Source organism: Camelus ferus, chromosome 32 (genome assembly GCF_009834535.1).
Source record: "Camelus ferus isolate YT-003-E chromosome 32, BCGSAC_Cfer_1.0, whole genome shotgun sequence".
In the NCBI taxonomy this organism is placed as follows: Eukaryota; Metazoa; Chordata; class Mammalia; order Artiodactyla; family Camelidae; genus Camelus; species Camelus ferus.
Window position 1 is genome coordinate 2,171,159 of NC_045727.1, and position 25,998 is coordinate 2,197,156.

The 25,998-nt window shown below is 41.0% G+C and overlaps 1 protein-coding gene and 1 non-coding gene across 5 annotated transcripts; both read left to right on the forward strand.

The window, feature by feature from the left end:
- The first annotated feature begins 1,963 nt into the window (after positions 1-1,963).
- ZCCHC8 (zinc finger CCHC-type containing 8) lies at positions 1,964-22,852 on the forward strand. 4 transcript variants are annotated; one of them, XM_006178038.3, is made up of 14 exons: positions 1,964-2,277; positions 3,475-3,517; positions 5,854-5,928; positions 7,493-7,598; positions 8,722-8,799; positions 12,307-12,410; positions 12,524-12,589; positions 13,173-13,233; positions 13,710-13,852; positions 14,150-14,292; positions 16,432-16,553; positions 18,067-18,153; positions 18,421-18,538; positions 21,028-22,852. In XM_006178038.3, the coding sequence occupies exons 1-14, from the start codon at positions 2,079-2,081 to the stop codon at positions 21,825-21,827; spliced, it is 2,145 nt and encodes a 714-aa protein (XP_006178100.1). In that variant the 5' UTR covers positions 1,964-2,078; the 3' UTR covers positions 21,828-22,852. The 4 variants fall into 4 exon arrangements, with proteins under 4 accessions (XP_006178100.1, XP_032327476.1, XP_032327477.1 ...); XM_032471585.1 differs by having other exon boundaries at positions 2,046-2,277; positions 3,480-3,517; XM_032471586.1 differs by lacking the exons at positions 1,964-2,277; positions 7,493-7,598 and having other exon boundaries at positions 3,473-3,517.
- On the forward strand, positions 6,391-6,525 carry LOC116661040. Its single transcript, XR_004316805.1, has one exon. It is a non-coding gene; the product is annotated as a small nucleolar RNA SNORA9 (small nucleolar RNA).
- Positions 22,853-25,998: the final 3,146 nt, after the last annotated feature.

A 25,998-nucleotide genomic window follows, 5' to 3' on the forward strand; every position in this document is an offset into this window, starting at 1 on the left:
TTCATGAGCTTAAACTTTGTTACCATTTTCCTAGCTATTACTGTTACTTTCAGTTTGAAAGCCTGTTACTCTAAGATGGATATATCCGGCTTCACTCTTGATTGCCACAGGACCGTAAGTTGCTGTCCAGGAGATATTTTAAAGACATAGTGGCTAGGCAGGCAGTAAGACAAGAAAACCACACTATTTGAGTCAAGGTATGATGGTACTCTGAGAATAATTGACTTTGAGGGTAAAATAAGCAAATTCAAAGATGAGGTTTCCAATTTGGATAATGAGGTGTTTTGATTAAAATTAGAGAAATACCATTGAAGAAGTAGGTTTAAAAAAAGCTTGGAAGGAGATAGAAGCAGACCTCTCCTAGTTCTCCCATTGGCTGTTCATCAGTTTCTGTAGTCTCATCCTCAATCTTGGCCCTCTAGGACCCAGTCCTAGACTTCTTCCCACTTTTCATTACTCTATCATAGTTGTATTTACTTTCCATAAAAACTTGAACCAGCCAAATGCTAACCTTTAGTTCAGACCTCTTTTTTGGAGTCTTACTCAAGTATCTAGCTGCTGCCATGGGCCTAAAATTTTACCTCCAATGTACCAGTGCTTCAGAATTTTCTTCCACTAGTCCAGTTACTTCTCTGTTGTCTGTAAGGATAAGGTTGCCTGAAGGTATCACATAAACAAAATGAAACAAACTCTGCTCCAAAACGTGGTCAGCATCCACTGTCTTCTGTCTCAATCATTTATTCAACCAGTTTCTTAAGTCAGAACCCTGGCAAATAATTCATAAGCCTTTTGTCTCATTCCGCACCAACAACCCTTCAGTTATCTGTTGCTTTAATTGTATCTTTTAAATACCCTCTATTAAATATTAACTCCCCACCACTTGCCACGACCCTAATCCGAGATAACATTTTATTTCATTACAAAAATCTACTAGTCTCAGAATTTTACTTTTGTTCCATCGCCAATCCTTTTACTACTATGCAATAAGGACCATTCCATCAAGATGAAATTTTGTGGGTCACAGACACACCACCTGTTTAAGATGTTGAAATGACTTACCAATTTTTTGAGGCGGAAAAGGATCCCTAATGTGGTCTGTGAGTACTGGCCTCATGTTGCTCCACTCTGCTTTTTCGTTATACATGCCATTTCTTCATTCCCTCACAATCTCACCACCAACTTTGCTTCTCATATTTCAGTTAAAACCTCAATTCTTCAGTTCACTGACTCCCACAGAAATGTCAAATTTGTTACATATCCATAACTTACTGTTTTTATTTCATATATATATTTAATATGTTCAATACCCATCAACATCCACTTTGATCCAAGAGTGGGAGAATTAATTTTTTTCTTTCTTTTGCTAGACTAGCCTCCACGAAAACAGGAACTTCTCTATTTTGCTCACTCTTGCATCCTCAGTTCCTACAACAGTGCCTGGCACATTAAACGTGGTAAATAAATGTTAATGAATGAGTGAACAGGAGAAACCACCAAAAGCCGCAACAGACAAATCTGAAAGAATCTAATGATCAAGCTAGTTTTTCATAAGAAAAGTGAAACAAGCCGAATAAACTGAACTAGCTCTTCCAAGATCACAACGGTAGTTTGTGGCAAAACTGGAGTTCCTTACTGTCTTCTTCCTGTTTGGCACAAACACCAAGAACCTGTAATAAGCCATGCATCGTGCTCTGATTTTTCAGCCTCAGACCCCTGAACAGGGACCAACCATACTGTAACACATTCTGATCTAGTTGGATTTTCTTCGCTTTTAAAAGGGGCCATTCCAGTATACAATGCAAACAATGAGTTAACAGTCGCTTAGAAACCACATGTCCCAGCATGCCACGCTCCCGAGCAATCTCGGAAGTGCTATGGGAGACGCCGTTGCATTCTGGGACTTGTAGTCCCACAGCCCTGGCCCGCCCCTTGTGCCGCTACGGCGGCCTACGTTTTGAGGAAACCCTACTGGGTAGCTTAGCGCAGCCAGAGCCCTAGGGAGCGGAGGCGCCCTACAACCTTCGCCCCCGGCCGGGTGGCCAGCTCCGCCTCTTCTCGTATCTTTCCCACATCCCAAAATGGCGGCGGAGGTGGATTTTGGCGACCTAGAGCTGTTTGAGGCGTTTGACCACCCAGAGGAGTCGATTCCGAAGCCCATTCACACCCACTTCAAGGACGACGACGGCGACGAGGAGGACGAGAATGGGGTCGGAGACGCGGAGCTGCGGGAGCGGCTCCGGCAGTGCGAGGAAACCATCGAGCGGCTCCGCGCCGAGAATATCCTTCCCGCTCGCTGGGCCCTGTCACCCGGGCGTGTGGTGGGTGCCGTGCCCGGGAGGGCGCGGGCGGGAGTTCCGCGAGGGGCAGAATTCAGGCTGAGAATGCAGAGTTCGGGCTGCGTGAGCTGCCCGGAGGCCTCGCAGCCGACCTCTCCCCTTCTGGGAGCCGTACCCTAGACTAGATTCTCTCCTTCCGCGCCCCCAGTCTGGGGCCGGTTTTTAGGGTTATTCCGGACCACTTCAGCTGTTTACGTTGTAGACTGTTCGTCCCTTCTCTTCCCCTCTTTGGAGTCATTATCCGATTTGATTTTTTTTGCAGCCAAGCTAAAGTTGATACAGTCATGTTATAGTCGTATATTAGGAGATACCGGATACTTAGACCTTCGCGCAGACCTGTCTTTATGGTGGGGCAAACGTTACTGGTCCTAGGATGTAGAGTTGGGGGCCTTAAGGATTCGAGGCAAGCAAAGAGAAATTGTTCGTTGCTTGATTAACACTGGAGAATCATTTTAAAGTTCTTGCACTTTGAAATAGCTTCCGTGGTGAAGGTGTGTTGCAAAGCTTCAGGTAAAAGGCGCCGAATAAGTTTCCGTTTGGCTTTAGTTTACAGCCTTTCTAGCAAGATGTGTTCGTATGTTTTTTACATTCTTAGAGGGTTTTGTTTTTACTATACATACAGATGATTTGTTTCAGATAGTTTTCCTAGTGTAAAGACTCCTGAAAGCGGTTGGTAAATTATCGTTTAAGGTTTTCTAAGCCCTTTTCCTTTTTCATTTTATTATGGAAAATTTAAAAACACAGAAAACTTACTTTACAGTGAATATTCATCGATTCCATCCTAGATTCTTCAGTCGTTAACAGCTTGTTACACTGCGCTTACTTTATGCAATATCATGATGATTTTGACTTGGAAAATTTTCTTGAGTGGCTGAATAACGTTTTTGGTTCAGACTGTTAGTCCCCTTTGAACTGCACGACCCTGCCTTAGAAATTTTGATGTTGGAAGGGATGAAAACAATATTTTAGTTTTAGGTCCCTGAAATAGAACAGGAGATCGGTTAAGTGTGTCATCCTCAAAATGTTTGTGAAGCTTTTAATGTTTACAACTTTGACACCAAAAGTGAGTAAATAGATGAATTTTATGATCTTCATATTTCTGTTTAATGAGGACTTATACTCCTTAACAAGTAATAACATCAAGAACTTAAAAGAAAATTGAACATTCTGACTCGACCAAGGTATGAGATTCTTGAAATTACACCAGAGCCATCCTTTATTTTCTACAATGATACTAATTCTTAATCACAGTTTTGTTTTTTTTTGTAAAAAGAGTGTTTAGGATTTTTGTTATCTATTTGTTAAGTGTACTCTGAAGAAGTCAGCATAATGATGCTTTATTTTTAATTTGTAGGGGTAAAGTTTGAATTCTCATAACTGCATTGAACTTTGAAACTGACTGAAAATATTTGCGAAACACAATCTGGAAATTTTTGATTTAGTGGACAGAACAGGAGGGTTATCAACCCAGCTGTACCTATTCACAAACTTCTGGAAAGTTAGAATTAAGATTACAGTATTAATCTAGCTGAAGATTTATTTACACAAAGTGTGTTCATATATAGAAATAATGCAAGAGATAGCATCTTAGAAGAAGAGAAAGTAGTTGGTTTTGAAAAAAGTACAGTGAGTAAATTTGCATTCAGTCATCTGATTCATCTGATTTCAACAGAAGATTAAATGTTGATATCTCTTAATATACATTTATGTAATAGGTCACTGAATCTAAAATATTTGTTAAAATACAAATTACATGGAGTGGTATTTTAAAGCTTTCAGAATTTGGGGGTGTCATGATGCAGTTTCATGTGGACTTTTTTGTCCCTGGTACCAGCTGGGCTAACTGGCTACTTTAGTGACTGAAAGTTTGAAATTTTAGAATTTAGATGTATTTTAGAATATGTCTAAAGAATATCTTCCCTATGACATACCTTCCTTCCTCTATGTGAGCACACTTTGTGGATCTAAACTCATTTTTGGTTAATAATAGTACATATATTTAATGTAACTAAGATTTCTCAAAAATCGTAACTGTATATAAATCATATATATATATATATACATACAAAAATACTTTATTTAGACAAGCGCATGCTTTGTAATAGAGTTGATAACTTAAACATTAAATATTTATTTAACGGGGTTATAGTCACCTGCGTTCAAATGATTATAGCAATCATAGACTCTGCCAATTTATAAAAAGCAAGCATGAAAACGCAATATATATACGTATTAGAATTAGTGCCCTCAGTGTTATCAGACTGACAAGCATTCTACGGAAAACCAAGGAAGAAAAACATAATTTAGATAAAATTTATACTGCAGGTCTCTTGATTTAACCCTTATTTTTGAAACTTTCATGGTCAGAAGTGTCTTTATTTTTTTATCCAATAAACATTGTGGGGTTTTTTTTCTTTTTTTACTTTATATTATGAAATTTTTCAAACATACAGAAAGTGGAAAGAATAGTGCAATTAGTACCCATATTTTCATCACTTAGATTTAGCAGTTAATACTTTGCCATCTTTCCTTCTAATCCCACATACATATTTTGCCCTGAATATTTCAGCTTTTTTTTTTTTTTTAAAGACATACAGTACCACACCACCATTATCACACCTAGTGACCGGCATGATTTCTTTAGTAATCTTCCCAGCCGTAGTCACATTTCCCCAGCTGAATGTCTTTATTGCTAATTGCTCAACCTGGACGCCAGTCAAGGGCCATGCAATTGTATGTAGTTTTTAAAAACATGATGTATTTTTTAAAACGGAAACTTGTGCAAATTGAAACAAGTCTCTGAGCGTCTTCATATGTTAACTTTATTTTTCTGCTTGATGTGAGCAATTCCATATACAGACTGATTTATTTCCCATGCTGGACAGGTAGAGGGATTTGAGGCAGGTGTGGCGGAGTCAGAGATTTAGCTGCTCCCGATCACCGGAGGGCTGTGGAGCCTGTTTCTGGGCTGCATTCTAGGTCTGGTTTTTGCAGTTATTTGAAAGTCAAATCCGGTAACAGTATATACTTTTACATCTTGACTTTAAAATCTTAGATTTGAGATATTTAGTGTGGTGGGCTCTGCCTTCCAAAGAGAGTCTACCCATTTATTTAGAGTGTTTCAATTTCCCATATATTTCCAACCCAAACTCACTCTGATTCTTTGAGAAATATATTTTTATAACCTGCTGGTTTATCCATTTCCTCCCTCCGCTCAATTTGTAAAGAAACAGCCATTAGGTAAAGAAACTTTTTGATTGAAAACTGAAAGAGTAACTGTAGTTTTTATTTTTTGTGAAATACTTTTTTAAAATTTGTAATGTAAAGGATACCTCTGTAAAACCGTTAAAGTAGGTAAAATTTGGTGAAAACTGGAGTTCTTGGTGGTTCTTGATCTTATTTGTAAAATATTATATGATCTTTGGTACTTAAGAATTATAAAGTTTCTGTGTTTATATGTACATATGCAAGTTGTACTTTAATGTCTTCTAAGAATATGTTTTAACTTCTGTTTTAGTGGAATATTGGTGAACAATACTAAGTTAGATGGACCTTTATTACAGATTCTATTTATGAACAATAATATTTCAAAGTAAGTAACTTTCCCTTTCCTAAATATTATGAGCTGATGTATTTATGATACAATGTGTTCTATAAAGATACTGTTTTCATATGTACTTACACCACCTTTATTTTTTTACTTAAAATTTATGGAATCATGATTAAGAGCAAGGACGTTAGAGTTAAATAAACCTGAATTTGAATCTGGACCCCTCTACTTTGTACATGTATGAACCTGGACGGGTCACTGACCTTCTCTGCACATCAGTTTCCTCGGTAGAAAACAGGATACTAATAGTAACTGCCTCTCAGGGAGCTAAATGAGCACCTATAAGAGCCTAATAAATTCCTCTAATAAAAATAACCACTACACCATAACTAATGTTAGCCATTTCACTACCAAAATCAGGTAACTGAGTTTTCCTTGTTGGCTATCTTCAAAGCTTACCCACATGATTTTTTTTTTTTTTTTTTAAATAGCAAAACTAGACCTTTTTAAGCCTTCCAGCATGCTTGGGTCCAGGATGACTCAATGCATTCCTGCAGTGCTTGCTAGAATCTTCTGAAATGGTTTGAGACCTTGACCTGTCCCTTCCTGGGAACATGGTCACAGACATTTCAGACAGTTGCTTGCCCCCTCCCGCATCACTTAATTATATTATCTTCTGTGCTAGGCAAAGTAAAGAAAGTAAAGGAACCACACAGAGAGTGTTACCTGTGTGGCAAGTCCACTGCTTCCTGTGTCTCAGCAGAGGGGGACCTGCGCCTCTGTGGGGCGGGCAGCCGGGTGGTCAGTGCAGCAGCACGGTGCTGGCCGGGCTGGCTCTGGCACTGCTGTCACCGTCACAGTCGGCCTCTAACTCAAGCTCCTGGCAGTCTTAACTTCTGCACCACTCGCCTGGGGGTTTGCCTGCAGAAATCTTAGAACGTCAGAGCTTTAAAGGGTCCTGACGGATCATCAAGTCTGTGAAGAGGAAGTTGGCTCTTGGCCCCTCCTGAGCTGAGCACTGAAGAATATTTGATGAACTTGGTTCTTGACCTGGAAGGCTGGAGAAAGTAGACCTCAGTAGTTTTTCTTGCATTTTGCTTTATCTTTTTTCCAAGTTGAATATTTATATAGGTATTTCCTCATATGTGCAGAGAGAGTCTCTGGGAGGAGGGTGTGGAAGAACTGAATGCGCTGATTGTGTTGCAGAAATAGGTGGCTAGGAGACAGGGTAGGAAGGGAGCTTTTCGTTATGTAACTAACCCTTTTACTTCTTTTCAATTTTGAACCATTTACATGTACTATGTATCCAAAAATTAGGTATGTAAAATTCATAAATAAAATCCATTTAGTCTTTGGTTAAATGTTTACCAGTTGTTACATGCTAGGCTCTGTTTTCAGTTATCATAATCATTTTGTTAACTTGGCAACATTGTGTATTTTTCCCCCAAGAAATAGATTCCTGAGTGTTATAGAGTCAGTGATTTGATAAACTCTGAAAAACAAAATAACAAAGTTTATACATGACATCTTCTAAAAATGCAGAAGACTTCAGTCAATTCAATGTTTTACTCTATCTGGGTTCTGACCATTTTGTCCTCTTACACAGGCAATATCATCAAGAAATAGAGGAATTTGTATCAAATTTAGTAAAAAGATTTGAGGAACAGCAGAAAAATGATGTGGAAAAGACTTCCTTTAATCTTTTGCCCCAGGTATTTCAAACTTAAGAGACTTTAAGATTAGTAGGTTATGTGTTTTCACTGCCAATTATTAGGCCACGGGGATCCTCTTGAATCAAAACCAGAATGATGGTTGAGGTTGTCTGTTCGCCCCTCATCCTTCCAGCCAGCTTCCTTCTCCGCAGTCTGACCAGAGCAGCCCTGAGGTTTTCTCCTTGATTATGGCTGCTTTTCTTAGAAAAGAGTCATATTCACACCTGGCTACACTCAAAATTAAAGGCTTTTTTTCCCCATTCCCTAACTTGCACACATGATTTAGTGCAGAAAATTAATTTCAGCCCCGGGAAAAAAATCTGTATTTCTGGGGTTTATAAAAGATGGATTCTTTTTATCTAAAATGAACAGGTTCATATACTGTCCTTTCTTTCCCTACTAGTTTAAAAAAATCAATAACCTGCCCAAAGAAGTCTGAGAAATTTCATTTAGAACATGAATTTATATAAGAAAATGAGAATTGTGATTTATGGGCTTTTTTTTTTTTTTTTAAGTTAAAAATTAAGGTAAGTAGAGTCTCTCAAATAAGGATATATTGCTGTTCATACGTAGAGGCTGGAGAATGGAGTATTCTGATTAATTGATTTTTTTTAAATCACCTTTAGTTTTCACCTATCCTATACAATTTTTAAAGCTTCAAGGAACAAAAATACATTTAACCATAAAAACCGTACTGAATAGTATTTAAATTTTGATTCAAGAAGCATTTCAGAATTTTGTTGTGGCTTGAGGTCTGTAAGGGTTATGTTAAGTTACATATTTTTTAAGTCTTACTTGAAGATAAAGTCTTTTGTCTGTTTCAGTGTCGAAAGTTCCATAATTAATATTTATTAACATAAAAGTCATAGTGTATGCTGATACTTCAGAAGACTATCTTTTATAGCTTTTTAACTTTCCCACTTGGGAAATTTCTTTTATGAACATTCCTACCTAGCTTAATTTCTAAACTCACCCTAATTAATGACAACAATGAATTCAAAATCTTACATACCTTAATGGCATATATTGCAAAATAAAAGTGAGTGTATTCAAATTCTTAATATTAGAAATTTAAAGTTGTTAAAAGCCAGTCACCTCCTGTAACGTGTGTTTCTTTGTTTAGCCATCCAGCGTTATGCTAGAAGAGGATCATAAAGTAGAGGAATCCAGTGCCGTTAAAAGCAACAAGGAAGCTTTTAGTGTAAGTTTGGACATTTTAGTTTTGAATTCTGCAGATATGTTTCCTATCCTATGTCAGTTGAGTGGCATTTGAATGGCAAAGTGGTGCAGTCATATGTCATCAAATGATCACACATTTTGAATTTGTAATAAACAACAGTGTAGACTTCAGCCTCTAAATAGTATAGTTTGCTTACTATTTCTCGTGACTTGGGGGCATAGTAGATGTACTTTAGAGGACTTAATTTTTGTCCTGACTATCCTCTCTGTTCATTTTCAAGAACTTGGATGAAGCTATAGAAAGCATGCTTGTGGAACTTACCGATGGATGAAGCTGAGAGGGATAAATAATATAACAGGTGGCAGATCTGAAATTTTAAATGTTGACAGACTCAAATAGTAGGTGAGAAATGAAGGAAGCTTAACAGGGATGAACCTACATTTAGGCCTTTCAGTACTTATGCAAAATTCAGCAGTGTCAGTACAGTGTCGTGTGATTTTGCCACTGAAGTTTTTTTTACAGAAGATGATGCAATCCTAAATTCCGTTAAAGGAAGACTAGTTTTCATGTTTACGGAGTACTGTGTCCCACTGATAAGCCACAGTTTTAAAGACCTGGGGGTACTGGGATGATGAGGAGCCCGTGAATCTTACTGAAAAGATTTACAACTATGTACACATCTCTGCGAATGTGATGAAGGCTACTGTTTGCAAAGGTCTCGTCTTGTTACCCCGTGGAGTGCCTAGTGTAGAACTAGGACTAGTGATTGGATTGAGCACAAAGGGGCACATTTCAGTTCAGCTTTTAGAAAATGGACATGCCTCTTAGAGGTGTGAAAAATGAAGCAGTCTCTCTTTTTTTTTAAGTGAATTCCGTGTTACTGGATAAAATCAAGGAAAGACCAAGATGCTATCAGGTCCCTTTAAAGAAAGATTCTTGAACTTGAACTAGATAACTTTTCACTTCCCTTCTAAACCCTAAGGTTCTGGGAGTTAAAGTGGCACCTGCCTGGAAACGGGGAATTTTGCATTTATTAATTTAGTCCTTAAACAAATATTGACTACATGCTTCTTGCTGCCAGGGACCATTCTAGGTTCCAGGGACACAGCAATGAGAGGGGGGGAAGAAAAAAAGAAAAGTCCCTGCTCTCACTGAAGTCCATCCTAGTGGGGATGGCAGTGCTCAGAAGGAAAATAACCATGGGGCATTTGGTTTGGTGGGTGAGTCATTACTGACAGCCTCTCTGAGCCAAGACCTGAGAAAATTGAGGAAGCGAGCTGTGCTGCGGGTGGAGTGGAATGTGGAGGGCGCTTGGGGCAGCGAGGACAGTGAGTGGGAAGCCCGAGGCAGAAGCAGACCCGCTGCTCACTGTGGGGCCGGGGCTGCCCTGAGCTCATTACAGATACTGCCCCGGAAGGTGCTGGCCTTCTCAGTGTACAGATGAGGAAGCAGACGGAGAACACTGAATAGCTTGCCGTGGTCCCTTCGCTAGTAAGTGGCAGAGCCAGGGCTTGAATCCAGGTTTCTGACTCCAGAATGTATCATCTGAATCCGTATGACTCGCTGTCGGCCACAGTGAGGACTTTGGGTTTTACGCTGAGTGAGATGAGAAGCCACTGTGGAGGGGGTTAAGTAGAAATGTGACCTGATGCAGCTTGGATTTTTAAAAGAACTAGCTTCTCTGTGGAGAGGAGTCCAGTAGCTGGTTACATGTGGAGGCTGGAAACAGATGAGGAAGTTATTATATTCCTCAGGTGAGAGACGATGGCGGCTTAGGCTGCAGCAGGTCGTGATGGCAGTGGAGGTGGTGAGAACCCGGATGTACTTGAGAAGCAGAACTCAGTAAACGTGTTGATGAGTTGGATGCAGAGTATGAGAGAGAATGATCAGAATGACGGGGGAGTTTTTGTTTTGTTTTGTTTCATCAGTCAAGGGTGATAGATTCAAGTCATCATTGTGCAACAGAATGAATGACAGGTGTTGGTCTGAGCTACTGGAGGGTATCATTGCCTTCTCTGCGATGGGAAAGGCTGGCGGGAGGAGCAGCTTTGGAGGGGTGGAGCCTTAGATCGGTGAGTTTGAGATGCCACTTCCTGTCCAGGGAGGGCTGTCCAGTCAGCACTTGCAGGTACAGGATTGGAGTTTAGGAAGGATCAGAGCTGGGCTTTGAGGGTTGTCAGCATAGAAATTATATTTCCACCCACGAGTCTGGATGAGTCCCCTCAGGAGTGAAGGTGGGGGGAGGCCTAAGGACTGAGCCTTACAGAGAATGGAGAGATGAGAAGGCTCTCGCAGAGAAGACTGAGGATGACTGATCAGCAAGGAAGGAGGAGGATGGAGAGAATGGTGTCCTGGGAGCCAAAAGAAGAAGGGGTTTCTAGAAGAAAGGAGGAATCAGCTGTGTTAGTCGTTGCTAATAGGCTGAGCTGCAGACTGGGAACTGTCCACTGAACTTGGCCATGTGGGGTAAGCCCTGGTCACACAGCTCAGGGCAGCGCGAAGACCAGAAAGAAGCCTTGCTGGAGATGTTCCAGAGAGAATGGCAGTGTCATTTAAAAAAAAAAAAAGTGGGGCAACTATTCTAGATTAAAAGTGGCTCAAAAGAGAGTTAACATGAATGGCAGTGTGTGAAGCTTAATCAAATGCTGGCTTACAGGGGAAAAAGCTGTACAAGACATTTTGGGGACAATTGGAAACTCAATATAGCTTGGATATAGATGATATTAAGGAGTTACAGATTTTCTTAGGTGTGACAATGGTATCGTGATTTGTAGGAGAATGTTCTTATTCTTCGAAGGCTCATGGTGAAGTATTTAGGGGTGAAGTGTCATGAAAAGAGTCCATAGCTGGTTATGTTTGGAAGCTGGAACCCGGGCAGGAAGTTATTGCATTAATCTCAAGCAGGAGAAGATAACGGCTTAGACCAAGATGATGGTGGTGACTTAACTTTTTAAAAAAGGCTCAGTAAATTGTGTGTGTGTGTGTGTGTGTGTGTAGAGAGAGAGATGTGCACACAGAAACGGCAATTGATGTTGAATTGTTGAATCTAGATGGAAGAGTACACGGGTGTTCCTTGTACCATTTTTTCCAACTTTTCTGTAGGAAATTTTTCCAAAAAATTGGAAGGAAAGGAAAAGAGTGATTGGGAGGAAAGGAAATGGAAACAATAAGTATGTAAATATAGACAACCTTCTGAGGATCTTGCTGCAAAAGGAAGCAAAGACATGAGGAATTGGAGGGAAAAACAAGAGCTGTTGACAAGCTTTTGTTTTTTAACTGGAGAGAATGCGGCTGACAGTAATGGTCCAATAGAGAGGAGAAAGCCAGTAATTAGGAGACAGGGGAACTCAGTGATGGAGATTTTACTTACACGTCAGAATCTGGCTCCTTTAACTAGGGAGTTGATTATTATTTCTAATAATTTCATCCAGGAATAGATTGTTAAAACAATTAATCATAGTCTTACATTATTTAATGTCTTTTTTTTTTCTGCTTAAATAGCAATATTTTTTGACTTGTTTTCTGCAGGTTGTAGGAAGTGTCCTGTATTTTACTAATTTTTGCCTTGATAAATTGGGGCAACCGCTACTAAATGAAAACCCTCAGCTTACGGAAGGATGGGAAATACCCAAGTATCCTACATAGTGAATGAAGATCTTTATGCATCTTGCCATTAAGTTCACCTTTAAAAAAAAACCAAATTTTGCAGACTATGATAACTATTCCTTAATAAAACTCACTAAAGGTACCAGCAAGTCTTCAGCCACATTGTTTCTCTAGAAGGGCAAGAAATACAAGTAAAGGCAAAAAGGTTTGTGTGGGGAGTCGTTTTTGTTTTCTTCTTCTTTTTTTTTTTTTCTTTAACAAAAACCATAAGCTCTTGTAGCTTGAAAAGTTAATATTCTTTACTGCTGGTTTACTAGAAATAAATTACAGGTTAAACGAGAATTTCAATATATAGACATGTGTTAAGTGTTTAAATCGACCGTATTGGAATTCATTGGCTCACGCCTGATGTGCCTGGGTGGGTGGAAAGGTGTAATTGCTGCTGTCAGTTTGATTGCTGTCTTGTAACCATCTGCCCCTTTCCAAGTGACCTAAAGGAAATTTGATAATCTGTTTGCCTCAGTTCTTCCGTTATTAACTACGGACAAAACTCAGAGGTAACACATCAGTCGAGAACTTAAGGGTTTTTGGTTAAAAGACGTGGTTAAAAGCACTGCTTGTTTAAATCGCTAAGCACAGGAGGTGACTAATGTCACTGCAGACATCAGTAATTTGTGATCTACGTGCTTTCTTGTCTCTCGTACACTTTGCTGTCACACAGAGTTTTATTGATTTGCTTTTATGTTTCTATTTACATTATGAAAATCTTTGTTTTTTTGACCAAATAGGCCAAAGCCTCACTGTTTCAATTGTGGTTCTGAAGAGCATCAAATGAAAGATTGCCCAATGGTAAATTTTTCTCATATAAAAAAAATGTCTTTGAACCAGAGCTTTCTAATATTTCGAGCAGATCTGTGGCATTGTGTGATCTGAGAAACTTCCTGTCTTACTTTTCCTGTAGTCCTTGATTTTGAAATCTTTTCAGATTTGCACATAAGTTTTACAACACTGGATTTTAAAAAAATAGTAATTTATTACAGTGCTCTGTATTTGAGATGAATGAAACATTATTAGAGTTCATTTTTAGATACCTTGTTTTAAAAACTTGATTTTATGTTATAATAGCACTGAGGTAATAAAGGACTGCTTCTCTTCCTTGCTTATTTTTCTAAAATACCCACTCTCTTTTATGCTTGTTCTTTATACATTAAAACTGAAATAATCTATTTACTTGACTTAGACAAAGTGCTTGTATTTTTTTTTTTGATTTCTGAAATATTTCTAAACTGCTTGATACCATTCTTTCCAAACTCATGACTGTTTAGCCTCGGAATGCTGCTCGAATAAGTGAAAAGAGAAAAGAGTACTTGGATGCCTGTGGTGAGACAAACAATCAGAATTTTCAGCAGCGGTACCATGCAGAAGAAGTAGAAGAAAGATTTGGAAGATTCAAGCCAGGAGTTATTAGGTACCTCCGTCGCTTTACCATAGAATGTCATTTCTGTTTCCCCCAGAACATATTTGGAACCTTGCGTGTATCTTCAGGGTAATAATCAGGTTGCAAGTGTTCGCTAGCACGGCTCTAGGTAATGTACACCAGTTCATCCAGAAACGTTTATTGAAATTTTAGCTCTCGGATGGATATGCACCATGCCACTTGCTGTGTGGTAATAAGACACAGAATTGTTTTAAAATATCAGAACAGTATGTGTTTTCATCCAAACAGGAATACAGTACTTTTTCTTCCTCTTTTATTTTTACTTAGCGAGGAACTCCAGGATGCACTGGGTGTGACGGACAAGAGTCTTCCACCTTTTATATATCGAATGCGCCAGCTGGGGTACCCGCCAGGATGGCTCAAAGAGGCCGAACTAGAGAATTCAGGGCTTGCACTCTATGATGGAAAAGGTATAGTATGTTCAGTTAGATAAGTCATCTTAAGTGTTATCTTTTTTTTTTTTTTAATCAATAAAACATGATGGAGATGGCTGGCTTGTTTGCTGTGTGCTGAGTTAACTAGAAAATACCATGATGGTGTTTCCTTTGTTTTGCAAGGAAGGAACTGAAACTTCCCTGGGAATTGTCAGATGGTTATCTGGACTTGCTCAATGACTACCTAGGCTGCAGTATTAGCTCTCCAACTAGTCCTCATAAGCTCTTGCCTTTCTCAGTAATCGTAACAGAAATGCATCCGTCTCTGCCAGGAAACCTATAAAGTTTAGAATACATAAACCCTCTTATACTCTCCAACTTCTCTTAGGTATTTACTCTAGAAAAATATTCGTATTTGTGCACAAGGAAATGTATGTATATAAAGATGCTTTTTAGCATTGAATCTGATAGTGAAAAATTAAAAACAACATTGAGGCCCTGAAGGAGAATGGTTAGGTAAACGATGGTAGATCTGGGCTGTGAAATCCCGGCAACATTTAAAGAGTGGCGTGACTCTGTGTGAGCTAACATGGAAAATCCCTGTGCAGTGCTGTGTGTAAAAAGGCAAGTTTCTGGGTGACTTATGTATTATGATACCATTGATCTTAAATTTAAAAAAGAAAAACCCACAAGGGTGAAAGAATGCTCTGTGTTTCTTATGAGGAATTACGTTTGCAAAAAGTATTTTTAAAAGATCTTAACCAAGAACGATCTAGATTTTAGGGTTTAGATTCACAGAGGCCTTCCCTGACCACCTTATCTAAACATGCCTCTCCCGCGTTCACCCACCTGCCCTGCCGGTCTTTACCACTGCACTGTTTGTTTTTCTTCACACCACATCACAATTTGTATATATTTATTTGTCATGTAGCAGTGTCTGGCATGTGGTAGATAATAAAAGTTTTAACCAATATACAGCAAACTCAGTGGTGGTCATCCCTGAGGAGGAAAACAGGATTGGGCTTCAGATTTTAGTTTTATCTCTAATGCTCTAGATTCTAAAAAAATGAAAGTGATTCTAAATATTACTTAGGTAATTAAACATATTTTAAACATTTTCTAAGCCCCTCCTTCTCCAATAGTACCAAAGACTACTGAGCACAGGCTTTTTAATACATCCCCGGGTCCTGCCGCCATGCACGTTAGTGTTGCTCGTGCCACTCTCTGTAAGGGCTTGCCTTCCTGTTGTTTGTTTCTCTCTCTTTTTTTCCCTCTCTCTGTACTTTGATTTGTTTCAATAGGGATTCTTTGGACAAAAGACTGTGGATGATTGAAAAATCTCTTAAATCTCTCTTTCACCTAAAAGTTCCCTTTCTGGATTTTAACAAAACCGTGTATTTTGTTCTTTCGCGTGTTTGGGATTTTGCTGATGCGGCCCCGTGGGGTTATTCTAGCATGTTTCTGTGTCCCTCTGTTTCCTGAGGATTGTGGTGGAATCAGTCGTTGGTAATCATTGTCTGTACCTATTAATTAACCACGGGCGGCACAACAGTTATATTCTCATTCTTTCATTACTTCTTGGCTCATTGTCCCGATTACTTATATAAAGAGAAGCATCTCATAAACGACTCGGTTACCTTAAGTATAGAGACATTGTGGGACTAGCAAAATGATGTTCGATTTATTTAGTACTTTTCAAAATAACGAAACAGTTCCCAAGGATCCTTCAAAGACTACTCTCATCTGTAAAGAGGTTTTAATAGTATGCACCTCTTAGGGTTGTTATGAAGATTGAGTGAACGAATACTTATAAACTGTTTAAATCACTCTCTGAAAAGAAAACACTGGTGCATAGTAAGCATACGTAAATGTTTATTAAATCAAAGCATTGGGGGAGAGCATTCGGGAAGTCATAAGGTGAGTACAAAATAGACTCTCAGGCAACTCACAGAAGAATCAAAGTTTCCAAGATTTTAAATATTTATTTTTATCAAAGTGGTATGTACACATTATTTTAAAAATTTTAATCTAATGATTTAGACAAATTATAATGAAAGCCATTCTCAGAATAATTCTGTGGCCATGAGTATAAGCACTTGCCAGGTCTGCTTTTGGTCTGGAGAGGGATTTACATGGGCATCTCGCAATGTCAGCCTTTTTGATGGTCTGTGATAGATGGTGCTGATGGAGAGACAGAAGCTGGAGAGGTACAGCAAAACAGAAGTGTCACTTACGATCTCTCGAAATTGGTAAACTACCCAGGTTTTAATATATCCACTCCCAGAGGAATTCCAGATGTAAGTATATTGGCTTTTTATTCTTCTGGGATGTGACATTATTTATGTAGATTGTTCAAAATGTTAGCTTATGTGGCAGTTACTATCACATAAAGAAGTAAATGTGTTACTTTTGTGGTTCACTTTTTAATTTCTTTTATGTTGACTAGAATGTTAAGTGAACTCTTGTATTCATCAAAAATTTAAGAAAACAAAACAAAACACCATTTTTTCTGATTTTGTGTCCTAAGAAAAGGAACTAAAATAAAATGGTTAAATGCTGTAAATCTGAAACTATTCTACATTTAAAAGATTATTTTTAAAAATATAGGATGGTTTGAGGCAGTACTGTAAGTTTTACAGAATTACTTGGGAAGTAAATTTCTGCCTTTAATAAATCTAAGAATACTGTAACTCTTTTTCCTACTTTCCGCCCTCCTCTCCAAGTAAAAATTTTCCTATACAAGGAAGTTTTTCTACATTTAATCTTTTCCAACTTATATCTTATGTTTCAGGGTTCAGCAACTAACTATAGTAGTGGTGGTGATATTTTAATTTAAAAATGTATTCTAGAGGGGGGAGGGCACAGCTCAGTGGTAGAGCACATGCCTAGCATGCATGAGGTCCTGGGTTCAATCCCCAATGCCTCTAGTAAGAAAGAAATAAATAAACCCGATTACCTCCTCCTGCCGACAAAATTTTAAAAATAAAATATAAATAAAAATTTTTTTTAATTAAAAAAAAAATGCATCCTAGTTTTTAAGGACTGGGCAGTAGAGTAACAGCCAAAGGACTGGACTTAAAGAGTCTAGTGAACAGATAGGAAGACAAGTGTATAATTAATTCAGGGCTAAATCGCACGGTACAGACCATCAGTGCCTCTGGAAGTGGGTCCAAGTACCAGCCTACGTCAGAATCCCTTGGGGCGCTTGCTAGAAGTGCACATTCTTGACCCCCACTCCCACCCCAGACTTAACTGACTCAGTCCCTGGAATCTGGAGGCTTCAGAAGAGCCCAGCGTGATTGTCACTGAGAACCACTGTCGAGTGTGGGATTAGCGATGAGAGAGAAACGAGTGATGTTGAGCCTCTAAGATTAGTACTTAGTTTGGAAAGGGAAAGGACAGAAGGTGGAAAACTCAGCGTGAGTGAGTGAGTGAGTTGGGAGGAAGGGGCAGCGAACAGTCACGTGGGCAGGTCTAGTGCGTGTCAGGGGCGGGGTGGAGGCCAGCCAGCCGGATGAGAGCCGTGACATCACTACCTGTAACTTGTAGTAGGTAGAACCGTCTTGGGCAAGTGATTTGTCAGTTATTCTCCTGGTATTCAGTCCTGATCATTCTGCAGCCAGAGTTGGTTTTTTGGTTTTTTTTTCCTTCAGTGTACCATTATTTTCATTATTTCCCCCCAAAAGGAAAAGGCACATATGAAGCAGAAATGTAGTTTGAGACCTCCACTTTACCTCCTGTGAGCAAAATCTCAAGGCGTGGCATTTTTTGAGAGGCATACTTACTTTTCCCTTCTCTTTGCATCATTAGGAATGGAGGATGTTCGGTTCCATACCAATGCAGGCATGCCAGCAGAAGGACGTGTTTGCCAATTACCTAACTTCTAACTTCCAAGCGGTAAATAGATTTTGAGTGTGGTTTATAAAAATGTATTGCTTATATCTGTGGGATTTTGTAACTCATTAGGGTCTTGTTGCCTTGTCTTGCTTTGTTATATAAAGCTCTCTGTGTTTTCTGATGACGCCAAAAGGAAAAGGTGGCTACATTCACCAGTTACTTGGACTTAGCTCCAGATTGATTTTCTGTGTCATATTTAAACAGAGGGCTGGAGTTTAATTCTTTGTCTACCTCGCCTCCCTTGTGTTTGGTTTGGTCCTCCATTAGCCGAGCATGCGGTCCAGCATCAAGAGGTGTGGGTCTCGGTCCAGCCCTGGCAGCCCGAAGAAGCAGAAGAGGGAAGGCAGCCTGGCAGCCTCGCCCGCCGACATGGAGCTCGACTCGGGTAGGTTTCGGGCCATGGTTTTGATTTCCTTGAGAAGGTGGGATGAATTTGTGTGCTCCTGAGTTCCCTAAAAGAAAGAGGAAGCTCTTTATGCACACTGTAAACACTGACTAAATAGTAAATCTTTTATTTTGTCCTTGATGTCAGAGCATCCCCACTGCTACCGATGAGAGCGGAGTTGAAGCGCTCAGAGCTTGGGGTGAGAGCCGCTGAGTTAGACAGACTGCATCCAGTCCCAGCGGCCCTGGGCCCGGCCTGGCCGCCTGATGGGGCAGTGCTTTGAGACAGGCAGAGGGGAGTGTTCCTTTGTCAGCTCGCCCCTGAGAGGAAGACAGGCAGAGCCGAGCCAAGCTTCTCAGTTATTTTTCTCACCTGTGTCAGCCCAGTAGGTCCCTCCCTTCTCCGGGAAAGAGAGACCACTAGGAAAATCTGTCCTCTTGGGTGGAACTCCATCAGGCATAGTATAAATGCAGGTGACTTGTGTGGTCAGCTCACTCCCAAGAACAAGAAACACTGAGCTGGTCTAATTGTTATTTTCCTGTGGAAACTGTTATTAAAAACAAATAATGTGTTATAAGCGAGATGGATTCCACGTCGGCTTGAAATTGTGAACTGTAACTACCTGAGTGTCTTTTTCCCATTTAGTAGTCTTGCGTGAATAGTGTTGGTTGTGATGTCTTGTGCAAATGAAACTCGGGTTAAGCTTTGGTTATGGTTTATTCCTCAAAGCATACAATATATATATTGTCAGATAATTCACTAACTTTGCATTCTCTTCTCCCTGCCACCTGCTCCTCTTCCTCTTCTGTGCTGTTGGTCCTGGTTAACAGTGTTCCCGTGGCTCCACAGACAGAGAAGTTCCATTTGCCCGCAACCCCATTCAACCTTAATCCCAGGTTTCCCTGTCTAGCCAGTTAACACCGTCCTAGCACTGTCTCAGGAACTGCCTCTCAGTTCAGACTATTCCCTCTCTCCTGATCGCTCCTGGTGCCCTTATAACTCATTTTTTTTAATCCTTCCCTTCAGCTTTTTTACCCATTCTTTGCTCTCCCAGTTGAGTTAACTTCTTAAAATCTAAGTGATAGTGTATAAATCTCCTCCAAGATCTTACTGCCTGTACAACAGAATTCAGACCAGTTTTGCATAGCCTTTAAGGTTCCACGTTGTTTAGTTGAATTTTCCAAAATTTTTAAACACACAGTATGTTTCAGACTCCTCTACTAGACCCTGAGGGCAGGAAGGTTATTAAGACACAACTGCTGCCCTGTCTGTCACCTAGGGTTGCAGACATGTAAACAGCATTTTAATGTCAGTGCGGTGGCCTGCAGGGATGCGCAGAGGTTAGTATTACAGAGCTGGTTACCAACTGTAAAGGGGGCACAAAGGAAAACTGAGCAGCCGTGCTGGGTGAAGTCATAGCCTCTTCCCACGATGACTAGGAGCTGCATCCTGGGGGGTGAATTCAGAGATTTACCAGGGAGAGGAGCAGGGTTAGGGCACTTGAGACGGTGGGAATTGGAAATGCATGAACCACCACAGCGCATTGGTCCAGCAACAGCGTGGCCGCTGGGGCTGTTTAAACCAGGCAGTGAGACGTGACCCGGGGGATTAGGCAGATGCTTGGTTGCAGAGAGCCTCAGAAGGCTTGGAGGAGATGGGACTTCTTCCTGTAGGTGATGAGAGGGCGCTAAAGGGTTTCTAAATGAGATGGAAAGGTTCCTAGGGCCAGATTTGTGTTTTAGAAAGATTACAAGTTTGGAGGATGGATATAAGGGAAATGAGTCCAGAGGCAGGAACGACTCATACTCCTGGCAACCAGTAATGGGCCCAAAAGAACACAGCAGCTCTGACAGGCTGCAGGCAAGGGCGGGCCCCAGGGAGCCGGGAGCCGGTGTGGGCAGAAGGAGAAGGCGGACTCTCCGATGATGGGCAGGCTTCAGTTTGGGAGGTTTCAGCCAGATGCCACTGGTGGCGCTGTCAATGAGCACAGCAGATAGGAGAAGAGTGCAGATTTTAGGGAAAGATCCTTTTTTTGGACAGGTCGGCTCTGTTGTGTCTTGGGAACACACAGGGAGCAATGACCAGTGCCCAGGAAGCTGCCTGGACCTGACCGAGTTGAGGCGCACAGTCTAGGCTGGAGGTGCAGAAGCGGGAAGTAAGCCAGGGAGTTTCCTGCCCCGTCTCCTCAGCTTCGTCTCCTTCAGCCTCCGCTTACTCAGTAGTCGAGGCAGCTGACTCTCCAGCCAGATGTCCTACTGTGCTCACGTTTTCCCTCGGTTCCGGCGATCCTGACCACTCCCCCTGTAGGTGGTGGTTTCAGGTGGGTGGAGGACCTTAAGTGATTGTTGTGGCATCTGAGGATCCACTCTTCCCCTCTTGGGCCAGTTATTTCGGCCATTGAATCTCTGGATTCACCTGAGTTCCAATAATAAACGCTAGTAAAATCAAATGCTAGGTGAGAACTTAGTGTCTCATCGTCCTTGTTTCAGATGCGGAGGTCCCACACGGTTCCCTGAGCAGCGGAGCTTTTCAGTTTCAGCCCCCACTGCCCCCTGGCACTCCTCCCCCGCTCCCCCAGGGCACCCCTCCGGCCACCTTCACTCCTCCGCTCCCCAAGGGCACCCCGCCGCTGACTCCCAGTGACTCACCCCAGGCGCGAGCGGCATCTGTGCCCATGGACGAGGATGCTCTGACGCTGGAGGAACTGGAAGAACAGCAGAGGCGGATATGGGCGGCCCTGGAGCAGGCCGAGAGCGCCAACAGTGATTCTGATGTCCCCGTCGACACACCTGTGACTGGTAATTCGGTCGCTTCTTCACCTTGTCCAAACGAGCCAGACCTCCCCGTCCCGGAGGGAAAAACATCTGAGAAGCAGGTGCCAGATGAGGCTGAGGTACCAGACACTTGTTCAAAACAATCCGAAGCGGAACCATCCTCCAGTCCGGATCCTGAGGCTGCCTCGCCCGGTCAGAAGGAAAAGGAAGAGTTTGCTCAGGCGGACGCCAAAGATGCTCCTCTGGACAACGGCCGCGTGGAGTCGCCATCACAGGAGTCCCCCTGTGATGTCAGGAACGGAGGCAGCAGCCAGAAGCCCCTTCACAGGGACATCAGCCCCCCAACAGCCACTAAAACCCATAGTCCTGTCCCCGACATGAGCAAGTTTGCAACCGGGATAACACCATTCGAATTCGAGAATATGGCGGAATCTACCGGAATGTACCTCAGGATAAGAAGCTTGTTAAAGAACTCGCCCCGAAGCCAGCAGAGAAACAAGAAGGCTCCTGAATAACTGCCTCATGTAGCACCCAGAGCTGTTTATCTGTACCTGTGCGTTCTGTGAATTAGTACAACTAAGTGGACAGATGAAACTGTCTTCCGACTTGTCCCTCCCACGTTTCAAACTCTAGCCACGGCTTATTTGTGGCCTTAAGTCAGGCCTATTTTAAAGGATGGAAAGACTGGGCTGGCTGGTTTCCTCTGTTTTATTCTCACGGATAGAAACTCTTGGGGGGTGGATGTCACACGAGCTGGCTTAGAGATAGTTTATTAAGTTTACACTATTTTTGGATTGTGAGCGTCCGTCAAGCGTGATGGTTTTTATCTGTCTTTTGTACCTTGTTTTTCCCTTTCTACATTTTGCTAATTATCCTGTATGTAAGTTTAGTATATCACTTTTTAAAAGAAAAAAATTCTAACCATTTTAAATTCAGATTTCAACTCCGACAACCAAATGAGAAAAATCAGGGATGAGCAGCTTTATCCCATTTGGGGTATTTTTGTAAGTGATTTATTTACATGCATCAATTTTAATAACACTTTTACTTTTTTGTAACTGCGTTCTTCATATAAGCTTGCAATACAGGTATGGTCATCTTTGTGTACGAAGGTTTAATAAATTAGTTTTCATACGCGTAATTTAAGACTTTGAATACAAAGAAATGATTCGCAGTTAAATTGGTATATGCAACCTTGTAAGTTCGGAATTAAATTATGTGGTCACAAAGGAACTATAAGAAATTGCAGATTTGGGTATTTTCACTGGATTTCAGCCTTAAAAATAGAAACAGCAGAACCTTTTAAAGTAATTACTTTGAAAAAAAATAAATGGATGGCAGCTAGCCTTTATACAAAAATAATTTTCTAGATTTAAATCCCGTGGTAATGCGTAGTTAAAAAGTAGACATAAACAAATTGTGTTCAATTGTCAGATACATAAGATAGAGCTGAAACTATGTTTTTTGTCTTTATGTGGAATGCTGTTACATCTCTACAGAGGAGGCCAATGAAAATAAACATTTAGATAATCTTAAATTACTCTTAGGTAGTGTTATTTTGCTCGGAGGCCAGCAGAGGGAGCAAAATTTAGTCATTCCCGATTTAGTCTTCATTTGGGGAACCTGAGTAACCAAATTTACTGTTCTATAAACAGTAAAAGAAAAGGAAAATTACATGAAAAGAGGAAATTTATTTTCGAGGCCCTCACAGGACATGCTAGAAATTGAATAAAATGTTTAATACTTGTGGCTTTTTTCTCCGAGATGAGGTCCATAATAAAACATCCTTCACAGTAGTTTGCATAAGTGCATTTACATCCATTACCTCACTGAGCGTTTCTGTCAGGTAAATGTGTTATCTCCACACTATGTATGTAACATAAGGAGACGTAAACAGCATAGAGAGGTTAAAGGGACATGTCGCATTCACGAAGTGGTTACTGAGTGGCCAGTCCAACTAAAGACTTGACTGTTCTCTAAACCATAGAAGCAGTGGTTTCAGTGCCCCTTTAAGCATTGCATTCCACAGAGTCCTCTTTGAACACCAGAGATACCTCACGTTCTCTCTAGCGTATGCCACAGGCGATCACGTTGAAGTTCTTTGTGTGTTACCCCGTTGTCACGATCACCATATTAGGTAGGTGTCGTTAACTTCATTTTTATAGGAAACACCTAAGACACACAGAGGGGAAGTAATCTAGTGACCTAAATCCAGATCACTGGCCAGTGTCCAAGCTCTTAACCATTTTGCCTCTTTTTTTTTTGCCTCCCTGTTGAAGCTCTTACAAAAGCACTGATTCTCAAGAAGTTGGCTCCTTTTTCTTGATTTATTCAATTACATACTGAGGGCACACGTGTATTGATTTGTTCTACGTGCTTTGGGGCCTTAGAAAAAGAAAATGACAGAATCTGCTTTAAGGAGCTTTGTGGGAGAAAGTAGACGGATCCCTCTTAATCAGGAGATTCGCCAAGTGGTCTTGTGCAAAGGGCAAGGGAGCTGGGCCATACGAGCTGGTGCGCGAAGCCCCTAGGAGTGCTGGCTTCAAACTCACGGGGCCAGGGCTTTCAGCATTCACTTGGAGGGCATTTGAAGACTTCTGGAAAGAACCTTTGAGCTAATCTTTAAGGGGTAGAATTCCCATAGACAAAATGAGCCTTGGAAGGTACAGGAAATGGCAGGAGTTAAACAAGCAGGGACACTCAAGAAATGTAAGATGGTAGGAAAAAAAGACGTAAAGGGTTTGCTTATTCACTGATGCTCTGAACTCTTGGCTGCTTTGCTTTAGGGTCTGAATCTTATTTAAGGAAAGGGATCTGCTATAGATCTTCCAATGAAAAGTGACCTCACCCAAGTGGTATTTTAGGAAGAGAAATCCTAACGCAGAATTCAGAATAATTTGAGGGGAGACACTTTACGGAAGGGAGCCCAGAAAAATGGGAAGTAGTTGCTTTAAGAAGGTGCCCCATTTTTAAAATGTATTCTGTTGGGCGTATTTGAGTGTTAAGAAGAGTGCTGGGTGGAGGACTGTGTTACTGTTTGGACTTGTCCACGCTGTGACAGGTCTCCAGGTGTGGGGAGGTGAGATCATAGCCAAACCCTTGTACTTCAGGACGGACTTGGAGCAGGGTGGGGACCCGTTTCTAATCTTTGCCTGGGGTTCAGAGGAATTTGAATTGTCATGCAGGTTGCTAAAACAAGTCCAGCTCTTTGTCATCTCCTTGAGCAGGTAAGTGGAAAGAGGGCACCGTCCTTACTAAAATACCAAATGACTGATTTCTTTTTTTTTTCGAAAGGTTGCATGTCCTTAAGTGGTCAGAAATAGTCTACTTTCTACCAACCAGAAGCTTGCTGCTAGTTCTGTCCTTCAGCTCAGCTGGAATCATTTTGCCCTTCTGTCTCCTACTTTGTAGACTGTCATTAGCACACACAACCAACAAAGGTGTTGTAACGATTGTGTATTTGTAAGGCATGACTCAGTTCCTAAGAAATCATGTGCACACAGCCTGTGTTTTTTGTCAACATACAGGAAAGTTATTTTCCCTTCGACTTAATATATCCATTTCATTTCCTGGTATAAAGCCACTTTTAGATGCTTAGGGTTAAATTATTTTGTTAAAGAGTTTCTAAATAGTTTTTAATTATAGAGCCGTTTCTATGTTCTAAATAACGTGGAAGTCTCTGGACAAGCATGTTTTGAAAATCATCAGCAATCTAGCTAGAATGTTTACACTGGAATATTGGATCGGAGAGGGAAAAAGTGGCAGCCGTATTAAAGGAAATATCTTTTTTTTTTTTTCTTTTGTCTCCTAAAGAAATAACTGCACTTTGTGGGAGGGAGGTGGGGGAAATGTGAAATGAGATGAAACTACAAGAGTTCCTTCCTATTGACGAATAAAGTAATCAAAAGTCAATCTAGGGAAGGAATGGAAATTTTTATTCGAGCCAACCTGAGAATTATAACTTGGGAGACAATCTTTCAGAAAACTCTGAGGGCTGTTCCAAAATCACAAAAAGGGGTAAGGTCGGCATAGATGTGATCCTGGCGAAAGGGTACGTGCGATCAAGCCACACATCTTGGTAGAAGTTTACTGCTATTCATAAGGAAAAGATAACCGTGTGCTTATCTAAGTATGAAGAGACTGGGTTCAAATTTTCTCCTGAAAGATCTACGTGAGGGCCAGTTCTGCCAGTTTTCCCCAGCGCACAAAATGCCTCATCCTGATCTTCGCCCTGAATTCATTTCAGGGTGTGTTGTAGGTCACTGACCGCAGCGGTCAACGACCTGGTTCTTGTAGAACTGGGTGGTGGGCGACATTCTTTATTTTACAATCCCCTCCCTTTCGGTCTTAATTTTGACTAAGGTTTGGGAGGCATTTCATGACCAATTTGTCCCACGGCGCTAGGAATGCTTGTTCCCAGATCGGGTGAGGAATTTGTCGATAAGCCACCCAATGTGCTGTCACTGGATGAGGCCCTGTCCGCAGTAACAAAAGGCCTCTGGGCCTGGTGTCTTACTAGCGTGTAACGGTTCCTCCTTGTTTCTCCCCAGATCTAGAGTTACACCGTTACAATCATTGATCTTGTAGTTTGATCAATCGGTTCAAGTCACCTAGCCATCATCATTTTTATCGGAGGCTCAGTCACACATTTGGTAATGCAAGAAACAATAATCTTGTAAAATAGAT